At 35.5% G+C, this 24,682-nt stretch overlaps 1 protein-coding gene across 1 annotated transcript in view; it reads right to left on the bottom strand.

The window, feature by feature from the left end:
* The window catches only part of ABCB5 (ATP binding cassette subfamily B member 5), a 116,101-nt gene extending 108,794 nt beyond the window's left edge, over positions 1-7,307 (bottom strand). Inside the window, 4 exon segments of the mRNA XM_047694740.1 lie at positions 339-489; positions 2,658-2,712; positions 5,717-5,787; positions 7,256-7,307. Of these exon segments, the coding sequence (XP_047550696.1) occupies positions 339-489; positions 2,658-2,712; positions 5,717-5,769 (259 nt within the window). The 5' untranslated portion in view covers positions 5,770-5,787; positions 7,256-7,307.
* Positions 7,308-24,682: the final 17,375 nt, after the last annotated feature.

Below are 24,682 nucleotides of genomic sequence, written 5' to 3'. Positions count from 1 at the left end.
CCTCCTCCTGGGTCTCCAGCCTGCTGGCCCACCCTACAAATTCTGGACACGTCAGCTTCCATAATGACATGAACCAATCCCTTAAGATAAATTTCTTTTTCTTTGTCTCTATCTCTAGATATATATACACACACACTCATATCTTACTGATTCTGTTTCTTTGACAAAGGCTAAAACAAATTTTGGTTCTTTTGTCCCTAGTAACATAGAGGAATAAATGACTTATATACATATTATGTAGAAACTATTTGATAATACAAAAATCTGTATTATGAGCTGTTTTACATAAGGCTTTTATTTAAGGCCCAGAAATACAGAAAAGTAAATATTGTACTCACTTGTATTTGTTTTGCTTAGACACCCACTAATAAGGTCATCACTCATTTCTCCTAAAATCAGCGACATTAGAGGAAGACAGGCTCCATTCACCAGTGATGCCAGTAATCCCAAGATCATGAGTGTGATGTCCAGTCCATCAGCAAAGCGGAACTGAGGAAAACAAAACATGGTGGCATTATAGCTATAAAAAACAAAACCAAAATGAGCCTACATTTTTGCCATCAAGTAAATGTTATTTTATAAATTAGGAGACTAAATAAATGTATAAAATTGTGGAAAGGTATTTGTAAATAAAGTAAAAAAAAAAAAATCCCTGATCTTAAAGATTTACAATGCATTTTGAAGAAGTGTTGAAAAATATAAAGTAGCAAAATCAGTACAATTATATATCTGTGACATCTCTGACACAGGTCAGATCAGATGTGGGTATGAATCAGAAACTTCCTTCCATTTCGCTGATTCTGGAATAAAATATTTTGAAACACTGCATTGACAGTATCTTGGCTTATGGTCAGCTGAACTTTCAACTCTCAATTCTTTAGGCTTATCAGCATCATAGCAGTGATACAACTATGTGCAGTGAACAGTAACCATGTAGTAAAAATTAGTTCATCAAATGTAATACATCATATTTTTCATTATTATTTTAAATTCTTTGGATTTTTTCTACCCAGGACAACATCTATTCTTTAAATAAGGGTTTATAACAATTTGCAAAGCTGTTTAGAATAGGAAAGAAATAACTGAAAGCCAAATACTTATTGCTTTATATTCTATTCTGTAGCAGATCCCAACAATTCCAAACAAAAACATGAACAAAATTTGAAAATGTGGATATTATCCTACTGAGAAGTCAAGATAAAACCTAAAATGGTACTGAAATAAAATGAGATTTGTGTAACAGCAAGACGAACTTAGTACATATTTTATGAGTAGAGATTGAAAAAAATTAATGTTTTTCCATTTATTCATGTGATTGCTAATAAGTATTTATGGAGTAACTGCCAGAGTACTGTACTTGGTACTACAGAGAAAAGGGTATCTGCTTTTCCACCTTCCTCCAGAATAGTGTGCTATCTTTTTGATAAAGTTTGTCATGTTCTGCTATGTCCCACTCTTTTTAGAACTTGGTTTCTGAAAAAGCAGGTACTGTTTCATGTAAATTTCTAATGACACTGACAGCCAGGCTGACACAGAGATTAGAGTAGGAAGAGGAGTTGTTTTGGGAACACATTCCTGAACATGTTCCTTGAACATAATCCTAAAGAAATGCACTCATATAGTTTTTTATGTATAGGTTTTATAAAATATTTAGATAATTATTTTTTATTTCAAAATAATTTATACACTTTAAAAATAACAAAGCAACTTATATCAATGTATTCTCATTAGAAAATACTGAAATATAAACACAAAATAGTAAAAGTCACTCACAACTCCCCACCACTTGAAATAGCCTCTGACGGGTATGATGCTTAGCGAAATAAGTCAATCGGAGAAAGACAACTATCATATGATCTCCCTGATATGAGGAAGTGGAGATGCAACGTGGGGGGTTTGAGGGGTAGGAAAAGAATAAATGAAACAAGATGGGATCGGGAGGGAGACAAACCATAAGAGACTCTCAATCTCACAAAACAAACTGAGGGTTGCTGGGAGGAGGGGGGTTGGGAGAGGGGGGGTGGGGTTATGGATATTGGGGAGGGTATGTGCTATGGTGAGTGCTGTGAAGTGTGTAAACCTGGCGATTCACAGACCTGTACCCCTGAGGCTAATAATACATTATATGTTTATAAAAAAATTAAAAAAAATTAAAAAAATAGCTTCTGACAATACTTATGCATCACATACACATACATGCTTTTTTTTTTTGCAAAACTGGGATCATTATATAAATACTGTGTTTCTTTTCTTATCGCTATTATGGGAATGTTGGTTTGATTATATTTTTTCCTATTGGAAATCATATTTTGATTAATAACTTTTAAAATTTCCCTTTACCCTTCAATAGATGTAAACTACCAATTATTTTAAGCACTACTGACAATTCCCTAAAAGTTTTGGATACACATGCTTTCTTTCCTTTTTTTTTTTTTTTTTTAAAGATTTTATTTACTTATTTGACAGACAGAGATCACAAGTAGGCAGAGAGGCAGGCAGAGAGAGAGGAGGAAGCAGACTCCCTGATGAGCAGAGAGCCTGATGTGGGGCTTGATCCCAGAACCCCAGGATCATGACCTGAGCCAAAGGCAGAGCTTTAACCCACGGAGCCACCCAGGCGCCCAATACACATGCTTTCTTAAAGTGACTTTACTTACTATTTCAATAGGTCCAACAACTTGTTTTCTTACTTTGGGCAGTTCTTGTGGTTTTCTGGAAAATAAATGTTGAAAATGGAGAGGTTACAATGTGAATATAACTTGCAAAATTTTCTAATTAAAATTGTTCTAAGGGCGCCTGGGTGGCTCAGTGGGTTAAGCTGCTGCCTTCGGCTCAGGTCATGATCCCAGGGTCCTGGAATCGAGTCCTGCGTCGGGCTCGCTGCTCAGCAGGAAGCCTGCTTCCCTTCCTCTCTCTCTGCCTGCCTCTCTGCCTACTTGTGATCTCTCTCTGTCAAATAAATAAATAAAATCTTTAAAAAAAATTGTTCTAAAGTATCAAATTTCACTCTTGATAGCAAATCTGCATAAACACTGAAATTTTAAAAACACAATGATACATAGTACAAAGATCTATATTATAATCAATGGGAAAGTAAGTTGTCACTGGCTGTCTCTATACTAGTTAGGGTAACAACTGAAGTCATACCTCTGAAGTAGAATTTTTTAAAATTGTGGTAAAATACAGGTAACAGAATTTACCCTCTTAACTAATTTTAAGTGTACAGTTCATTAGTATTAAGTACATTCATATTGTGCTACCATTACTACCATCCATCCACAGAACTCTTTTGAAAAACTGGCTCTGTATCATTAAACAATCCTCCTTCTTCTCTCTTGCCTTCAGCTTCAGGCAACTATCATTCTATTTTCTATCTCTGTGAATTGAATTGAAGAAAAATACTGTATGCCTCATGTAAGGCATACAGTATTTTTCTTCAATTAAATTCCATTAACATATAGTTAACATAGAGTGTATTATTAATTTCAAGGGTAGAATTCAATGGTTCATCAGTTGCATACAACACTAAGTGCTCATTACATCAAGGGCCCTCCCTTAATGTCGATTACCCAGTTGCCCCATCCCTCCACCCACCTCCCCTCCAGCAACCCTCAGTTTCTTATAGTTAAGAGTCTTTACGGGTTGTCTGCTTCTCTGTTTTTGTCTTATATTATTTTTCCTTCCCTTCCCCTATGTTCATCTGTTTTGTTTCTTAAATTGCACATATGAGTGAAATCAGGTGGTATTTTTTCTTTCTCTGACTTATTTCACTTGGCATAACACCCTCTAGTTCCATTCACCTCATTGCAAATGACAAGATTTCATTCTTTTTGATGGATAAGTAATAGTCCAGTGTATGTGTGACACACATACACACGACCTCTTCTTTTTCCATTCATCTGCTGCTGGACAACTGGATTCTTTCCATAGTTAGGGTATTGTGGACATTACTGCTATAAACACTGGGGTACACATGCCCCTTCAAATCAGCACTTTCGTATTCTTTGGATAAATACCTAGTAGTGGAATTGCTGGGCCAAAGGGTAGCTCTGTTGTTAAGTTTTTGAGGACCCTCCATACTATCTTCCACAGTGGCTGCGCCAGCTTGCATTCCCATCAACAGCACATACACAAAAGATTCTTAAACATTAATGGAAGACTGGAGGTCATCAGATTAACTTTTCTAAAAAATACATTATAGGAAGATGAACTTCTCTTTTCTACAGCTTTATAACATATTGTTCTGTCAGCTTTGATAAATGACAAGTCACTTAATTTTATTCCTCTTGAAGTTAATAATTTACTTAAGTACTGGGCCAATCTGCTCTGAGATGTTTCATAGATGACAAGTGCTTTAAGATTGTATAGCTCTTCCATTATTCCAAACGCTGATTTTAAAGTTTTTGTTTTTTTTTTTAAGATTTTATTTATTTATTTGACAAACAGAGATCACAAGTAGGCAGAGAGGCAGGCAGAGAGAGAGAGAGAGGAGGAAGCAGGCTCCCTGCTGAGCAAAGAGCCCGATGCGGGGCTCGATCCCAGGACCTTGGGATCATGACCTGAGCTGAAGGCAGAGGCTTTAACCCACTGAGCCACCCAGGCGCCCCATGATTTTAAAGTTTTTTATTTTATTATTTAAGTTATCTCTACACCTGATGTGGCACTTGAACTCATGCACCCTGAGATCAAGAGACACATGCTCCTCCAACTGAGCCAGCCATGTGTCTCCCAAATGCTGATTTTAAAGAGTAAGACTCAGTATGCTCTCTTTTGATACATTTTGTTTCAGGGAAACTTTTCTGTCACCCATTGACCTTCATGAAAAGCCTTTGAAGGAAGGTTCAGGTAGTCTTTTGAAAGTCTCTCTTCTATCAGAGTTGAGAGTAGAGAAGAGTACATGGGCAGATATAGTGAGAACTCCCTTTCTGGTTATTTGTAGTCCTGCATTAATGAAACAGGAGATCAAAAGGAGGGCTCTTGGATTTTACAGCTCATATATCTAAGTGTAACACAATTATTATGGTAAAAGTGAAATTAAAATAGACTTTAAGCCATTTCAATTTAAATCTATAAATTAATGGATTATAGGTATAGGAAATTTTTATAACATACACACATACATAGACAAAAGACATCCATTTAGTGAAAAATAATCAGAATCCAGTATTTTCTTTCATTAACTGTACCACGTGGAATAAAGTTTCCATAGAGAATTGAATTGAAAATATTCAGGTATTTCTCCTCTTATACTGGTAAGGTACAAGAAATTCAGAAGAGATGGGGTGCCTGGGTGGCTCAGTGGGTTAAGCCACTGCCTTCGGCTCAGGTCATGATCTCAGGGTCCTGGGATCGAGTCCCGCATCGGGCTCTCTGCTCAGCAGGGAGCCTGCTTCCTTTCCTCTCTCTCTGCCTGCCTCTCTGCCTACTTGTGATCTCTCTCTGTCAAATAAATAAATAAAATCTTAAAAAAAAAAGAAATTCAGAAGAGAGATCTGAAGAACTAAAAGTACTAAATCAATACATCCTATAGTTACTACACTTCCTAAAGTTGCTATTAAGGCAGTTGTAATAGTGATTAAGATGAGGTCCAGAAAAACGCAAATAGGCATTGCTCTTTTTGGAAAAAAAATTATTAACATTTTTGCTATAGTTTTGAAAAGGATAAGATATATTTGAAGTTGCAGAACACTTTTTGTAGAATTTAGGCAAAGCTTACCCATTTCTCTGATAATTTTCATGCATCTCTTCAGCTCTTTCAGAATTTGCCATATTTATAATTCAATTCTTCTGAAATATTAAGAAATATAGCATGACTGTGTAAAATGTCATCATGTAGTTGATATAAAGCATTCTTCACATTCTTAAGAGCACCCCAAATGAAGTTTCTGGTTAGGAAGCTATTTTTTCAGATGTTACCACTGAATTTATAATTTTGTTACTTCATCCTGGGCTTAGATCTGGAGCTAATAAAAATTCTAGAAATGAAATAAAAGGAAAGCCAGATTCCATAGATAATGCATTTTTTCAGGACAGTGGATTTTATTCCTATTCTGCCACTTATTTGATTGTAATTGATGAAACTTTTAAACTTCTCATGCTTACTTTTCTCTATAAAAAGTTGATGCAAATTTCTGTTAGTCAGCAGTTTTAGCGAGTAGGGCTTTCTACTTTACCAAGTATAAGCAAGTTAGAATTTCTATCATGTATAAATAGCTGTCAAAAAATTAGAATACTTTGAAAACCCATTGATCATTAAAATTATATTGAGAATAATTTATTCTTCCTTTCGATGACACTTCAGAATCCTAGCCTGAAGGATTGTAATTATGTACATAAATTTTCATTTCATTGCAATGTATTTTGACTCAGTCTCACTTGTTAGACAATATAACATATTACTGATATTGAGATGATTATAAATAATATGGATTTAAACTCCATATTAGAGTATTAGTATTATGTTAGTAGAGGGTACCTGGGTGGCTCAGTGGGTTAAGCTTCTGTCTTCAGCTTAAGTCATGATCTCAGGGTCCTGGAATTGAACCCCACGTCGGGCTCTCTGCTCAGTGGGAAGCTTGCTTCCCCCTCTCTGCCTGCCTATTTGTGATCTCTCTCTTTGTCAAATAAATAAATAAAATCTTAAAAAAAAATAAACTCTAGAGTAGAATTACTAACTAATGAAATACTATCCAAGTATTAAAAAAAACCCAAACAAACCCAAAAACCAAAAACCAAAATCTCTACACTTTAAAAAGTAAGCTCCTCCATGAAGGAATGAATTTCAATGGGTAATTTTTTAGTGGCTGAGAAGTAAAATATGATACAAATACATTGGCATATTATTTCTTTTTCCGGGATCAATGGTCATAAGATTATAATATAAGAAATCTTTATAATTGCTATACCGACTTTACATTATCTCCAGTTATTTGGCATATATGTAAGGAAAGTAATAATCGACTCTACTGATCATTTGTATTTTTTAAAAATATTTAATTAATTTATTTATTTGACAGAGAGAGAGAGATCACAAGTAGGCAGAGAGAGAGAGAGGAAGGAAGCAGGCTTTCCGCTGAGCAGAGAGTCCGATGCGGGGCTCGATCCCAGGACCCTGGCATCATGACCGGAGCCAAAGGCAAAGGCTTTAACCCCCTGAGCCACCCAGGCGCCCCTGATCATTTGTATTTTATAGAATTTAACAATTACATAATAAAACTCACAAATTCATAAAAAAATAAAAACAATTATGGCTTACCTCAGTCAGTGCATGGTATGTTCATTTACACCAAAATCATGTGTGGTTTCTCTCCTCAACAAATAACTAACTGTACTTTCACGCTGTGCTTTACCAAGCTTATTTTCTGACCATGCTGTAATATCAGATTACAACAATGGTTAGTTTCCAGGTAAAACACACTATGTTCTTCATGCAATACTGCACATGGGAAACAAAGTGAGCAAAAAAACTCAAGTGATTCAAAGAAACACTTTTTAAACACCTGTAGTGTCCCTGATTTTCTTTTGGGCTTTTCTCATATCTGTATCATGTTCACTGACACATTCTTTCTTATATTACAATTCTTAGTTACCCTATTTGATTGTATTTCTTTACCTATTCCTTCAAAAATTCACTGAAAAAGATATTGAGCTTGTACAATGTAGCAGCTGTTTACAAAAATAGAAAGACACAGTCCCTTCTCCTGAGAAACTCACACAAATCCTTCTTCCCCAACACTTTTCCTCTATATTATAGTCTTGCTACTCAAAGACTATAGACTTGCTACTCAAAGTGGTTCTAAGACCGGCAACCAGCTAACACCTGAGACTTTATTAGACATGCAGAATCATTGGTTTTTAATTGTGGCAGAATATACATAAAATTAAACATTTTAACCACGTTTAAATTACCATTCAGTGTCATTAAGTAAATACATAATGTTGTGCAAAGATCACCAGTACAAAACTTTTTCATCATGCCAAATTGAAACTCCATACCTATTAAATAATAAACTCCCATTCTTTCCTCTCCCAGTTCCTGGTGACTACCATTCTACCTTCCATCTCTATGAAGTTGTCTAATATAGGTAACTCAGATAAGTAGAACAGTGTAATATTTGTCCTTTGTGTTAGGCTTGTTTCACTCAGCATGCTTTCAAGGTTCATCCATGATATAACATGTATCAAAGTTCCATTCCTTTTTTAAGGCTAATAGTATTTCATCAATTATATATACCACATTGTTTATCCATTCATCAGTTGATGGACATTCGGACTGTTTTCACCTATTGGTGACTGTGAATAATGCTACTATGAACACTGGTATATAAGTATTAGAGTCCTTCTCTCAATTCTTTTGGAATTGAAGTGGAAATTGTGGATCATATAGCAATTCTATGCTTACCTTTTTAAGTAACTGCCATATTGTTTATCACAGTGGCTATACCATTTTACATTCCCACCAGCAATGCACAAGAGTTCCAATTTCTCCATATCCTCACTAAAACTTTTTATTTTCTAGTTTATTGATAATAGTATCTTGATAGGTGTGAAGTGGCATCTCATCATGGTTTTGATTTGTATTTCCCTAATCATTACTGAAATTGAGCATCTTTTAATTTTTCATTGGCTATTTTCTTTTGTTTTCTGTACAGAAATGTCTGTTTAAGCTACCTGCCCATTAATATGTTTTTATTTTGTAGTTAAGCTGTAATTCTTTATGTATTCTGGATATTAAACCATTATCAGATATAGGATGTGCAAATATTCTCTCCCATTCTGTGGGTGGTCTTTTTAGTCTTGTGATTATATCCTTTGATGCACAAAGTTTTTTATTCTGCTGGAGTCAAATTTATCTATTTTTTATTTTGTTGCCTGGGTTTTTGGTGTCATAGTCAAGAAATTATTGTCAAATCCAATGACAGAAAGCTTTCCCCCTATGTTTTCTCTTAAAAGTTTTATAGTTTTAGCCCTTACATTTAGATATTTTATTCATTTTGAGTTAATATTTCCATACAGTGTAAAGTGAAGGGTCTAACTTCATTCTCTTATATGTAGATATCCAGTGTTACCAGCAGCAGTTTCATTCTGTTGAAAATGCTATCTTTTCCATATTGAATGATCTTGACATCCTTGCTGAGTATCATTTCATCACATATGTGAGGGTTTATTTCTGAGCTCTCTATTCTATTCCATTGGCTTGTATGTCTTCACAATAGTACTACTTTGTTTTGATTACTACAGCTTTGTAATATGTTTTAAAATCAGGGAGTGTGAGTCTTCCAAATTTCTTCTTCTTTTTCAAGATTGTTTTTGCTATTTTTAAGACTGTCTTTGCTATTTATTATTTTTCTATTGTTTTGCTATTTGTTATTTGCTATCTTTTCCAAGATTGTTTTGTTATTTGCTACTAAAACTCCATAGGAATTTTAGGATGAGTTTTCCTGTTTATGCAAAAAACATTACTGGGATTTTGATAAGGATTGTATTGAATCTGTAGATCACGTTCAGTTATACTGTCCTCTTAACAATATTAAGTCTTTCAGTCCATGAACATAGGATGGATTCCCATTTGTGCTTTCTTTTAGCAATGTTTTGTAGTTTTCAGCTTTCACCTCCTCAACTAAGTTTATTCTTAATTCTTTTGTTTCTCACGATGTTATTGTAATGGGATGGTTTTTTAAATTTTCCTTCTTGATCAATGTTAGTGTATAAAAAAGTAAATAATTTTTTTTAGATTCCATATACAAGGGAGATCATATGATACTTCTCTTTCTCTGATTTATTTCACCTAGCATAGTGCCCTCAAGATTCATCACAAATGGCAGGATTTCTTTTTTTATGGGAATAATATTCCTGGTGTGTATGTGTCTGTATTTGTGTACACACCACATTTTCCTTATTCATTCATCTGTTGATGGACCCTTAGAGGTTGTTTCCATGTCTCTGCTATTATAAATAATGCTGTAATGAACATGGGGGTACAGATAATGTCTTTAAGATAGTGATTTGATTTCTTTCAAATATATACCCAGAGATGTAATTGCTGGATCATATGGTGGTTCCATTTTTCATATTTGAGAAATCCCCATGTTGTTGTTCACAGTTGCTGTACTGAATCATGCCTTTTAGAATCCATTCCTGAAATGCAGAATTTTGGGTCCTGCCCTAAAACTACTGAATAGAATCTGCATTTTAACAAGATTCTCCAGGTGGTTTGTATGCACATCAAATTTTGAGAAGCACAATTCTACGGCATTTGATGCAAAGTCTTGGCAAATAGAAGGCACTTTTTTTTTTTTCTAAAACTAAGAATATAAAAATAAAGTTCAAAATACAGTGTAATGGCAACATACTGTTCTTATCTACTGTCCATAGCATAGTTTTAAAGTGTGAACAAAGGACCTCTGCTATCAGAATCTCATAGAGTGCATTTTAAAAAATGAGATTGTGTTAAGTTTTATTCATAGAATTAAAATAGGGTGATATCATAAAGAGTAATATGGCAATTAAACTCTCTAGTCAGACAAAACCTCTTATAGAAGGTAACGTTTAAGGTGGATTACAAGAAGGGGGTTGCCATACAGAGATCAGGAAGAGTATCCCAGGCAGAGGGAGTATGATTTATATGGTAGAAAGAAAAAGTGCATTGAGGCAAAGGGACACAAGATGAAAAAAAGTCACAGGAAACTGAGGAGGTCATCATTATATGAAGATATACGTTGTCCATGATAGCTGCCCTTTTGTTCTTCCATATCCTAACAATGTTTCAAAAGGAAGATAAGATTAGTTTGAAACATATCGAGTGTGAGATACTGGTGAGATAATCAGGTAGTAATATTCAAAAATCAGTAGGTAATGTGGGAATAGAACTCAGAACATCTTATTGAGCCAAAGAACTACCTGTCAGTCAGCTGTTAGAACTACGTAGAAGTTATCATAGCAAGTACTACAGAGGATACAAACAAATATAAATTTAGAAAGAAACATTTTGTTTACAAGGGATCTTACTTTTTTTTTTTTCTTAAGTAGACTCCATGCCCAGTCTGGGGCTCAGACTCACCACCTGAGGTCGAGTCAGATACTCCACTGACTGAGCCAGCCGGGTACCTCAGGGCTCCTGCTTTAAAAAAAAAAAAAAAAATCTGATTTCATATGGCAAATGGAAAGTCATATGACAAAATATCACCGTGGGAAGAAATTTTCTGAGTGGCACTTAATTAAGCATGCTGGGTAAGAATGATTTGATGCACAGCTAAAAGAGCTAAAAGAGACTAGTTGGGTGGAAAGCACAGGATTTTTGACTAGATAAAAGAAGACATGAATTTTACAGAAGCTCCAAAAGGAACAAACTAGTAGTAAAAAGATTATTGTTGTGTATGGACAAATTTCACAAAATTTTTTTATTCCTTTTTCTCCATAAAGCTATGCTTTCTGAAATGGATGGGTGGTTTTATACTCTTCACAAGCTCCAAATGTTTTTATACCCTGCAATATTTACACTTTGACTTACTGCAATTCCTCAAATGTTGTTCCCTTCCCCCATCCACATGTGTAGCTGGATTGTGGAATTAAGAATTCTATACAAGAGCTCTCTCTCTCTCTCTCTCTCTCTATATATATATATATATATATACACACATCTAAAGTGATGGTTAATTTTATGTATCAACTTGGCTAGGCAACAGCATCCATTTTTTTGATTAAATAGCCATCTAAATGTTGTTGGGAAGGTAATTTTTTAGATGTAATTAACACTTAAATCAGTAGATCCTGAGTAAAGCAGATTATCTTTCATAATGTAGGTAGGCCTTAAGTTGTATTCTACAACTTAACAATCAGTTAAAGGCCTTAAGAGAAAAGGCTGAGGTCCCCTCAAGGGGAAAGAATTCTGTCTCCAGAGTACCTTCAGACACAAGACATCAACTTCTTGCCAGAATTTCCATTCTTCTAGCCTGCCCTGAGGATTTCAGACTTGACAGATAACATACTCATCTAAGTCAGTTCCTTAAAATCAATCTCTCTGTTCCTCTCTTTCATTCTCTTTCCATACACATACATATTATACACATACACACACACCCATACACAGATGCCTAAATATATAGATAAACCCAACAGGATATATATATCCTCTTGGTTCTGTTTCTCTGTAGAACCTTGACTAATACACTTAGCAAAACAGAAAGTTATATGAAGACTAGTACTAGAGTGACTACTCCAGCAACTGAGAAGAACATAATGACCTAAAATGGTTTCACTCCACAGATGAGGAGGCCCCTAAGGCTAATCCTTAGAGGATGTTAAGATTTCAATAAGTGAAGATGTGTGGAGGAGGAACAAGAACATAATTTTAGGAATGCAAAGGTAAACTGTATCATAATGGAGGAATGAGGCCAGTCTGGTTAGAATGAATAGTTCGTGCAGAAATGGAGGAACAGATAAGGTAGATAAGATTGTAAAAGGCATTCAACCAATTTTTAAGGGTAAATATTGTAATTTTCTGAGAGGGATAAGGCCACTGGTATTTGGTACTATTAACCTGATGTCATGGGTAGACTGGAAGGACTTGTGGGAAAACAAGATTCAATACACCCATTATGGTCCAGTGTCATAGCAGTAGAAAAGTCATATTTCAGAGTCATATTTCATTTTCAGAAAAGTCATATTTTTTTTAAACTTTTGGAGAGACAAAGCATTTGAGGGGGAGGGGCAAAGGGAGAGGGAGGATGTGAATCTTAAACAGGCTCCATGCTCAGTGAGGAGCCCCATGTGGTGCTTCATCTCATGACACTGAATCATGACCTGAGCCAAAATCAAAAGTTGAATGCTTAACCAACTTAGCCACCCAGATATCTCTTGAGAGGATAGTTTGATTGGATATAGATTCAGAGAACAAGCAAAAAGGAACAAAAAAATAAAAGTTCAGTGACTAACCTTACTATCTGGAAATAAAAAGTAACAAAGATGGAATTGGAGAAGTCAAGGGAAGCTGTTGGTTTTAGAGAAAAGGAGATATTCAATTTTAAACTATATTTGGATTGATATCAGACTGTCCAAGTGAACATATCTGGCATATAGATAGAAATGTGGCACTGATAATTAGGAAAACTGCCAAGCTACAGCTATAATGGTCATCAGCACAGATGGAATAATTAAAACTGAGAATAAATTTGCTTTAATAATCTGACAATGGTATATAAAAGTATAGATGAAGTGGTATAGTATAGAGGCCAAGAATTTTGCTTCTATTGTGGTGTCATCCAACAGAGCTTTCTGAAAAAATGGAAATATTCTCCTTACTATCCAATATGGTAGCCACTAGGCAAGTGTAGCTATTGACCACTTGCAATGTAGCTGGTAAGGGAACTGAATTTCTATTTTCATATAATTTAATTTAAATTTAAAGAGCCACATATGGCCAAAGGCCATCATACAACAACGCACAGTTGTAGAGTCAAACTGCCTATCAAATTCTGGATTCCCCACTCACACTAGACTTATAACTTTGGGCAAGCCATTTAATCCTTACTGAACAGTAAAAGTATTCTACAACTTAACAATACCTAACTTCCTTATTTGAATTACATAACTATTTGCTTCATTTTATCACTTTTGGGCAAACAAGGCATATCAATTAACACAAGCTGTGACTGTAACATCACTATTAAAAAAAAAAAAAAGCAAAGTCATAGTTAGACGGGGATCAAAATGATGAAATAGGAGCTTTCGATCATTTCCTTCCCAAAGCACGCCAATTTAGACAATCATTTACAGGTAACTGGTGTCTTTGCGGAAGTCTAGGAATCCAATGGAGAAGTTTCAGCACAGTGTTAGAGGAAAAAGTTGTAAGATAGGATGGATTGAAGAAGTAAAATAAACAGCTTCACTTTCCAAGCTGGGTGGGAAGCTGCTAAAGATACCTATTCCTTTCTTACTCTATCCACAATATTGAGGCATGCTATTTGACTGCAGGGCAGGGAGTGGCTTGTAGAATAGCAGCCAGGGTTTGGAATGTACAAAAGGAATGCAGATCCTATTAACTGTACAGCAGAAAGCCAACTCTTAAACTGCTGGGGACCTCTTGCCTGCAGCCCCGCCCCAAGCTGGCCTATGGACACCCTAACATTCTGCATGTCTCACCTGTCCCGCCCCTACCCACTGGGGGTTGTGGAAGCAAGCCTTTGCAGATAGCTAGTGAGTATACATGCACATGCATAAAAAACTTGCCTGATTCTGTGGGACTGGGAGATAACACACAAAACTGAGCAGCATTCTAGGGGGAAAAAAAAACAAACAAGCTGTCAGCACCTGGCTTGGTTTTGCAAAATCAAGAGAAGGCACACAATCTTAAGAATTTCCAAGGGAACAAGGATGGGGAGCAGGTATATCCATAGAAAAATCCTGAGAATGCCTCAGAATCCCTAACACTGCTGATGGAGGTATTTTTTAATCCTGAAGCCAGTCAGTAGACAGGAGGAGGTGACTGCTTCTTTAAATGCAAAGACAGTATTGCAAGATTTGAAGGAGCATGAAAAAGAAGGAAGTATGACACCACCAAAGGAACACAATGATCTTCCATTTCTCAAAGAAATGGAAATCTGCAATTTGCCTGGTTAAGCATTCAAAGTAGTTGTTTTTAAGGAAGCTCAGCAAGCTAGTGTTAGAAAATAGATAGACAATTTAGTAAAGTCAGGAAAAAAATATATGAACAAAATGAGAAGTATAACAGAGATAGAAAAAGAAAGAACAAACAAATTCTGGAGCTGAAGAATCAGAAAATAAAATAAAATAAATGCAATAGCATCAACAGGTCACTAGATGAAGCAGAAGAGAGAGTCTATGAAGTAGAGGATGGAACATTTGAAATTACCAGTCAGAGGAGAACAAAGGAAAAAAAATGAAAAAGAGTGAAGAAAGTCTATATGGACAATAGGGTACTATTAAGAGAAACAATATATGAATTATTGGAGCCTTAGAAGGAAAAGAGAGGAAGAAAAGGGCAGAAAGCTGTTTTAAAGAAGTAATGACTGAGAACCTCAAAGTTCATCAAGTAAGGAAGTTCAAATTCTTCACATGCACGATAACCCCCATAAGGCTATCAGTGGATTTCTCAGCAGAAATCTTGCAGGTCAGAAGAGCAGGATGATATATTCAAAGCACTGGAACAAAAAAAAAATCTGTCAACCCAGAATACTACAGCTGGCAAAGGTGTTCTTCAGAAATAAAGAAGAGTTATCCTTTCTCAGACAAACAAAAGCTGAGGGAATTTTTCATTACTAGACCCGCCTTACAAGGAATGCTGATAGGAGTTCTTAAAGCTGAAATGAAAGGATGCAAATATACAAAATTAATGTAAAAATATAAAACACACTGATAAAATAAATAATAGTCAAATTTAGAATACTCCAGTACCATAATGTGATGATGTATTAAATCATTTACCTCTAGTATAAAGTTTAAGATCAGAATTAGTAAAAATAATTATAACTATAATAATTAATTATTGGATATACAATATAAAAAGAGATAAATTATGATACTAAAACAAAATGTTGGGGAAAGGAATTTTTGTATATGATTAAAACTGTCATCAGTTTAAAACAGACTGTTAAATCCATAATATGTTTTATGTTGATTCTCCCTAATTGGGACACACTGTAACAACAAAGCAAAAACTTATAAAAGATAAAGAGAAGATGGGGTGTCTTGGTGGCTCAGTCAGTTAAGCGTCCAACTCTTGGTTACAGCTCAGGTCATGATCTTGTGGTGGTGAGATCGAGCCCACCCCACAGTGGGCCCCTTGCTTAGCACAGAGTCTGCTTCAGATTCTCTCTCCCTCTCCTTTCCCACCACCCCCTTACATGTGCACTCTCTCTGTCTCTAAAATACATAAATAAAAAGAAAATCTTTAAAAAAAGATAAAAGGCAATTAAAGTATACCACTATAGAAAATCATTAATTCACAAAGGAAGGCAGGAAGAGAGGAAGAAAGGAACAAAGGAACTACAACACCACCAGCAAATCATTAAAAAGATGGCATTAGTCAGTACCTATTAAAAATTACTAAAATATAAATGAGTTAAACTCTCTAATCAAAAGGCACAGAGTGGCTGGATGAAAAGACAGTAACAACAAAAACCACAATATATGTTGCCTACAAGAGATTCACTTCACCTCTAAGGATACATATACATTCAAAGTGAAGGGATGGAAAAAGATACTACACATATATAGAAATTAGGGGTGGCTATACTTGCATCACACAAAATAGACTTTGAGTCAAAAACTGCAATAAGAGATAGAGAAGATCATTATATAATGATGAAGAAGTCAATTCATTAAGAGGACATAACAAATGTAAATATTTATGCACCCAACAATGGAACACCTAAATATATTAAGTATTAACAGGTATAAAGGGAAAAATAAACAATGACACAATAATAGTTGAAAGCTTCAATACTCCACTTTCGACAATGGATAGATCATTCAGACAGAAAATCAATACAGAAACATTGGACTAGAACTTTATTTTTACATTTTTATTTATTTACTTATTTTTTGGACTAGAACTTTAGACCTAATGGACCTAACAGATATCTACATTCCATTCCACAAAACAGCAGTGAAATATACATTCTTCTCAAGTGCACATAAAATAGTTTCCAGCATCAATATGTTAGATCACTAAATAATTGTTATCAAATTTAAGAAGACTGAAATGATAACAAATATCTTTTCTGACCACTATGGCATAAAACTAGAAATTAATAATGCAGAAAAACTAGAAAATTCATGAATGTGTAGAAATTAAGAAACATACTTCAGAACAACAAATGGATCAAAGAAGAAATCAAAAGAGAAGTCAAAAAATATCTTGATGCAAACTAACTGGAAACAGAACATATCAAAACTTATGCGATGTAGCAAAAGCTGGTTTTAAGAGGAAAGTTTGGAGTGATAAATATCTACATTAAGAAAATGAAAGATCTTGGGGCGCCTGGGTGGCTCAGTGGGTTAAAGCCTCTGCCTTCGGCTCAGGTCATGATCTCAGAGTCTTGGGATCGAGCCCCACATCGGGCTCTCTGCTCAGCAGGGAGCCTGCTTCCTCCTCTCTCTCTCTGCCTGCCTCTCTGCCTACTTGTAATCTCTGTCTATCAAATAAATAAATAAAAAATCTTAAAAAAAAAAAGAAAATGAAAGATCTCAAATCAATAACCTAACTATATACCTTTAGGAACTAGAAAAAGAACAAACTAAGCCCAAAGTTAGCAGAAAGAAGGAAATAACAAAGATCAGGATGAAAATAAAGGAAATTGAGAAGAAAGACAGTAGAAAAGACAAAGGAAACTAAGAGCTGCTTTCTTGAAAAGATAAACAAAATTGACAAACCAAAAGCTAGCCTAACAAAACAAAAAAAAAAAAAAAAAAGAGAAAGGACTCATATATATAAAATCAGATATGTAAGAGGAGATACTACCACTAACACAGAAATACAAAAGATCAAAAGAGACAATTATGATATAATGAACTACAATTGTACACCAAGAAACTACATAACCTAGAAGAAATGAATAAATGCCTAGAAAACAATATAATCTATTGAATAATGAGCAGAATGATTAAATCAATAATCAAAAACCTCTCAACAAAGAAAGGCCCAGGACCAGATGGTTTCTCTGTAAATTCTACCACTTAAGAAGAATTAACGCCAATCCCTCTCAAACTATTTCAAAGAATTGAATATGAGGAACACTTCCAAACTCATTTTACAGGACAGCATTAACCTGATACCTAGATGAGGATACTACAAGAAAGAAAACTATAAGTTAATACCTATTTTGAATAGAGATGCAAAAATTCTCAACAAAACACTAGCAAGCCAAATTCAACAGCACATTAAAAGGAACATATACCATGAACAGGTGGGATCCATTCCTAGGATGCAAGGATGAGTCAATATATTCCAATCAATACGTGCGATATATCCCATTAATAGAACAAATGATAAAAATTATATGATCAGCTCAATAGATACACAATAGAAAAAGCATTGGACAAAATTCAACCTCTTTTATGATAAAGTTCTCAACAAATTGGGTACAGAAGGAATTACTTCAACATAATAAAATCCATGTATATTAAGCCCACAGCTAACATACTCAATGATAACAGTTTAAAAGCTTTTCCTCTAAGGTCAGGAACAAGACAAGGGTGGGAATGGAAACTGGTTTAGTAACTATGGAAAACAGTATTTTGACTTCTGGGTATATATATCCAAAGGAAACAAAAACAGTATATTGAAAAGATATCTGTACCCCCATGTTTACTGCAGCATTACTCACAATAGCCAAGACATGGAGACAATCTAAGTCTCCACAAAGAAGATATGGTAAATGTATACAACAGAATATTATCCAACCATGATAAAGAAGGAAATCCTGCCATTTGGGACAACATGGGTGGACCCTGAAGGCATTATGCTAAGTGAGATAGAAAGACAAATACTGCATGGTCTCACTAACATACGGAACCTAAAAAAGTCGAACTCATAGAAACAGAATATAAAAGTTGTTCCCTGGGCGCCTGGGTGGCTCAGTTGGTTAAGCGACTGCCTTCAGCTCAGGTCATGATCCTGGAGTCCCGGGATCGAGTCCCACATCAGGCTCCCAGCTCCATGGGGAGTCTGCTTCTCCCTCTGACCTTCTCCTCGCTCATGCTCTCTCTCACTGTCTCTCTCTTCTCTCAAATAAATAAATAAAATGTTTAAAAAAAAAAAAAGTTGTTCCCAGTGGCTGGGAGGTAGGGGAATCAGGGAGATGTTGGTCAAAGGGTATAAACTTACAGCTAGAAGATGAATAAGTTCTTGAGGTTTAATGTACAGCATTGTGATTATAGTCAACAATACTGTAATCACACTTCAAAGTTGCTAAGAGAGTTTTTTTTTTACTTACTAGAATAATTTTATTTGAATCCCGGATGGGATATTTAGCTTTTTTTTTTTTTTAATTTATTTATTTGACAGAGTTCACAAGTATGCAGAGAGGCAGGCAGAGAGAGAGAGGAGGAAGCAGGCTCCCCACTGAGCAGAGAGCCCGATGCGGGGCTGGATCCCAGGACCCTGAGATGGTGACCTGAACCGAAGGCAGAGGCTTTAACCCACTGAGCCACCCAGGCGCCCCGATATTTAGCTTTTTTTAAAGTAAATATTTAATAAGAAATATAACAAATTGAAGTTATTAAACTTAAGAGACTAGCTCTTAAATGTTCTCAACACAAAATGAAATTATTGTTTTATGATATGACACAGGTATAAATGCTATAGTGGTAATCATATTGCAATACATAAATGTATCAGATCAACACCTTAAATATACCTTAAAATTAAACACCTTAAATGCTATATGTCAACTATTTTTCAATAGAAAAAGAACAGTTAACAAAATAAATTTGACTAAGGTGTTAATAGTAGAAAAGCTACTTTAGCTAGATAGATTTAAGATTATGAAAAATAGTCACTACATGATTCAAAAGATAGAGTACAACAGAAATCAAGGAGTATTATTTTAATCTTTATAGAATTATTGGATACTAACATTTATTATAACATTAAACAATGTTACCATTATAAGACACATTTAATTTTTAACCTTTAAACTATATTTAAAATGTGAGTTCTCTCAAGAAAAAGTCTCATTGGAAATTCTTCACAACTTATGAGCAAGAATTAAAAGCAGAGTATCAGTTTGCCATCTCAAATATTCCTGAGGATAAAAAGTTCCAAAATCAAACAAATTTTCAGACATAATAAATAATATAAAGACTATGGAGAAGAGAAAATACCATTGTGAGAGAATATTTTTGTCTTTCACTTATCTCAGATAAATTTCTACATAGTAAGATACAAATGCTGCGTAGTCACTCTAGGACCTAGTAGCAGCTGATAGTGGAAAATTATGGCTCTTCACTGTCATGTTTATTGCAGCATTCACTATCATGACTTTAAAATTTTCACTAACATTTTCTGTAAAAATTTTAGTTATTCTTTTATACTGGAAGTTCATATTACGATTTGATTTTCAGCAAACTATCAATTTTTACCACTCAACTTTGGCATTGGTATAAAAACATATATATGTGTGTGTTTATGTGTACATGTATATTTATATATTCAAAACACCACCAATATTATGGGAGCATAAGAGCGGAAATTTAAAAAAAGCCTTTGTGAGAAAGTTTCTTTTAGTGACACCATGGTCTTGCTTCTGTTTTATAGTATCAAACCACAGTATCAACTAAACTCTCAGTAGGTTTGCTTACCACATTTTCCCCTGAATTCTTACCCTTGGCCCTCTAAAATTCATGGGAATAAAATGGTCAGTTTACTTTGGTTTGAGCCTAAATGAACACTTTAAAGTGACTCTTTAAAGAAATCCATTAAAAATCCTCCTACTCTGGAAGTGTTCTGCCAAGACTAACTCAAAGCCACAAAAGATTTAGGGTTGGTGCCAAATTGGAACCTGTAAGAACTGTGTGGGCCTTTAACTCAGCAAAAATTCCATCTTTAACAGAAACTCAGAATATTAAACAGAAGACTACAAAGTAATTTTCCAGACCAAGAGCATGTGGGATAAAACCATGGAACTCTATAAGGGAATTCCCTAAGTGAAATTCTTTATTCGGAGTAAAATGAAAGGATCATAGCAATCTCTAGAGAAGAAAAAAGGTCTTGCACAGAGCAGAAATCCGACCTTGCCATGGTATCATTTTGTGATCTGGGTTTATCAACATAGTCTCTTCATGTTTACTCTGTATCCTAATAAAGTAAGTACTTATAATGGTGACTAATCTTTTGTCAATTAGCTATCTCTTCACATTAGAAAAAAATTCATTGTTTCACTCTTGAGTTGGCAATAGTAATCAAGAGCTCCCAAATATCAGTAGTACTTGTAGGTTGCATGAGTGGGCGGGTATATACCATCTCTATTTTGAGCATTACTCTGCTATGCACTGTGAAGAGTACCTGATAGAAGCTTCAATAAATATTAGATATTATTACTACTATGCAATAGATCTTATTTGGTCACTGGTTTTTTTTTATAAGAGGAAATTGAAGCTTAGAAGGCTTAAATAATATTGGTAACAAAACCATTTTTTAAAAGATTTTTTAAAAATTTACTTGAGAGAGATACAGAGAGTACACCAACAAGGGTAGGGGTAGAGGGAGAGAAAGAGAGAGAGAAGTGGACTCACAGCTGAGTGCAGAGCTTCATGTGGGTCTCAATCCCACAACCCTGAGATCATGACCTGAGCCGAAATCAAGAGTTGGACACTTCAATGACTGAGCTACCAGGCACCCCAACACAACTATTAAAGTGGTGGAACCAAATTTGTCTATTCTAAAACCTAAGCTCATAACCACTGAGCTACTCTGCTTTGCCATTCTATAAATTTGAAACTCACTAGGAGCTCTGAAATTTACAGGGGAATTCTGTGGCACACTAATTTCTTGGCTTCAAAAGGCAAAAGAAACTCCTACCTTTTACCCTTTCAACTACTCTGAGGCTCATTTCCCACCCCCACTAGTCTGTGAGCAAATGCTCATGACAGCGGACTTAAGTTGAATCTGACATATAAATTGGAATAAAATCCTATACTCTCTATTTCACATACATATTGTATGAGTATAATGACATGATGTGTGTCAAAGGGCTCTGGAAACCCTAAAGCAATTTATTTACAAATGTAAGGCATCACTGGGTCATACTGCCTTTGCCCCTATCTTTTAACAGTGATACCTACTATTTACTGACCCCTTAACTCTTTGTTGTATATACATTTACTCATTCAATCCTCACCATAATTCTATGAAGCAGCATTGTAATCCCATTTTAAAGATGAGGAAACGGAGATTCAAAGTGTTTAACTTGCCTTAACTTGGATAGACATTTAGTGACTGACCTGTTTACCTATTTATGTCTGGATCTGAAGAGGGAGTATTAATGAAACAAATATATCTAGATACATGTATGTATTTATCTACATATAAAATTAACATTATCAGCCCAACATGTAGAGAGGAGATGCTACTAAAAAATAACTTATGACCCAAAAGCTGATGGCTGATTGTAGACTGGCTCAACAATGGGTCTTTAGGAGGTAATGGTTTCTCTGGGATTATTAAACTGTGATTCTTGGAACACCTGTGTCAGGATGCAGACTTCTTGATTAAAACGCAGATTCTTAAACTTCTGCTCAGATTATTGCATCAGAATCTCTGGAGAGTATGAACCATGAATACACATTTTTTTAACAAGCTCTACAAGTGATTTAATGCAAATTAGAGTTTCAGATCCATTGCATAAAATAATGAGCACTCTAGCTCTATCCCTGGTTGTTTTATATAGAATTTTTATAAAGTTCCTCTTTTTTTAATTTTTTTAATTAATTTTATTTTTTATAAACATATTTTTATCCCCAGGGGTACAGGTCTGTGAATCACCAGGTTTACACACTTCACAGCACTCACCATAGCACATACCCTCCACAGTGTCCATAATCCCACCCCCCTCCCAACCCCCTCCCCCCATCAACCCTCAGTTTGTTTTGTGAGATTAAGAGTCACTTATGGTTTGTATCCCTCCCAATTCCATCTTGTTTCATTTACTCTTCTCCTACCCCCTTAACCCCCCATGTTGCATCTCCTATCCCTCATATCAGGGAGATCATATGATAGTTGTCTTTCTCCGATTGACTTATTTCGCTAAGCATGATACCCTCTAGTTCCATCCACGTCGTCGCAAATGACAAGATTTCATTTCTTTTGATGGCTGCATTATTCCATTGTGTATATATACCACATCTTCTTTATCCATTCGTCTGTTGATGGACATCTAGGTTCTTTCCATAGTTTGGCTATTGTAGACATTGCTGCTATAAACATTCGGGTGCACATGCCCCTTTGGATCACTACGTTTGTATCTTTAGGGTAAATACACAGCAGTGCAATTGCAGGGTCATAGGGTAGTTCTATTTTCAACATTTTGAGGAACCTCCATGCTGTTTTCCAGAGTGGTTGTACCAGCTTGCATTCCCACCAACAGTGTAGGAGGGTTCCCCTTTCTCCACATCCTCGCCAGCATCTGTCATTTCCTGACTTGTTAATTTTAGCCATTCTGACTGGTGTGAGGTGATATCTCATTGTGGTTTTGATTTGTATTTCCCTGATGCCGAGTGATGTGGAGCACTTTTTCATGTGTCTGTTGGCCATCTGGATGTCTTCTTTGCAGAAATGTCTGTTCATGTCCTCTGCCCATTTCTTGATTGGATTATTTGTTCTTTGGGTGTTGAGTTTGCTAAGTTCTTTATAGATTTTGGATACTAGCCCTTTATCTGATATGTCATTTGCAAATATCTTCTCCCATTCTGTCAGTTGTCTTTTGGTTTTGTTCACTGTTTCCTTTGCTGTGCAAAAGCTTTTGATCTTGATAAAATCCCAATAGTTCATTTTTGCCCTTGCTTCCCTTGCCTTTGGCGATGTTCCTAGGAAGATGTTGCTGCAGCTGAGGTCGAAGAGGTTGCTGCCTGTGTTTTCCTCAAGGATTTTGATGGATTCCTTTCTCACATTGAGATCCTTCATCCATTTTGAGTCTATTTTCGTGTGTGGTGTAAGGAAATGATCCAATTTCATTTTTCTGCATGTGGCTGTCCAATTTTCCCAACACCATTCATTGAAGAGGCTGTCTTTGTTCCATTGGACATTCTTTCCTGCTTTGTCGAAGATGAGTTGACCATAGAGTTGAGGGTCCATTTCTGGGCTCTCTATTCTGTTCCATTGATCTATGTGTCTGTTTTTGTGCCAGTACCATGCTGTCTTGATGATGACAGCTTTGTAATAGAGCTTGAGGTCCGGAATTGTGATGCCACCAACTTTGGCTTTCGTTTTCAATATTCCTTTGGCTATTCGAGGTCTTTTCTGGTTCCATATAAATTTTAGGATTATTTGTTCCATTTCTTTGAAAAAAAAATGGATGGTACTTTGATAGGAATTGCATTAAATGTGTAGATTGCTTTAGGTAGCATAGACATTTTCACAATATTTATTCTTCCAATCCAGGAGCATGGAACATTTTTCCATTTCTTTGTGTCTTCCTCAATTTCTTTCATGAGTACTTTATAGTTTTCTGAGTATAGATTCTTAGTCTCTTTGGTTAGGTTTATTCCTAGGTATCTTATAGTTTTGGGTGCAATTGTAAATGGGATGGACTCCTTAATTTCTCTTTCTTCTGTCTTGTTGTTGGTGTAGAGAAATGCAACTGATTTCTGTGCATTGATTTTATATCCTGACACTTTCCTGAATTCCTGTACAAGTTCTAGCAGTTTTGGAGTGGAGTCTTTTGGGTTTTCCACATAGAGTATCATATCATCTGCGAAGAGTGATAGTTTGACTTCTTCTTTGCCGATTTGGATGCCTTTAATTTCCTTTTGTTGTCTGATTGCTGAGGCTAGGACTTCTAGTACTATGTTGAATAGCAGTGGTGATAACGGACATCCCTGCCGTTTTCCTGACCTTAGCGGAAAATCTTTCAGTTTTTCTCCATTGAGAATGATATTTGCGGTGGGTTTTTCATAGATGGCTTTGATAATATTGAGGTATGTGCCGTCTATCCCTACACTTTGAAGA

This window comes from Lutra lutra, chromosome 11 (assembly GCF_902655055.1).
Source record: "Lutra lutra chromosome 11, mLutLut1.2, whole genome shotgun sequence".
Taxonomy (NCBI): Eukaryota; Metazoa; Chordata; class Mammalia; order Carnivora; family Mustelidae; genus Lutra; species Lutra lutra.
This window is presented reverse-complemented; position numbering and strand designations above follow the sequence as displayed.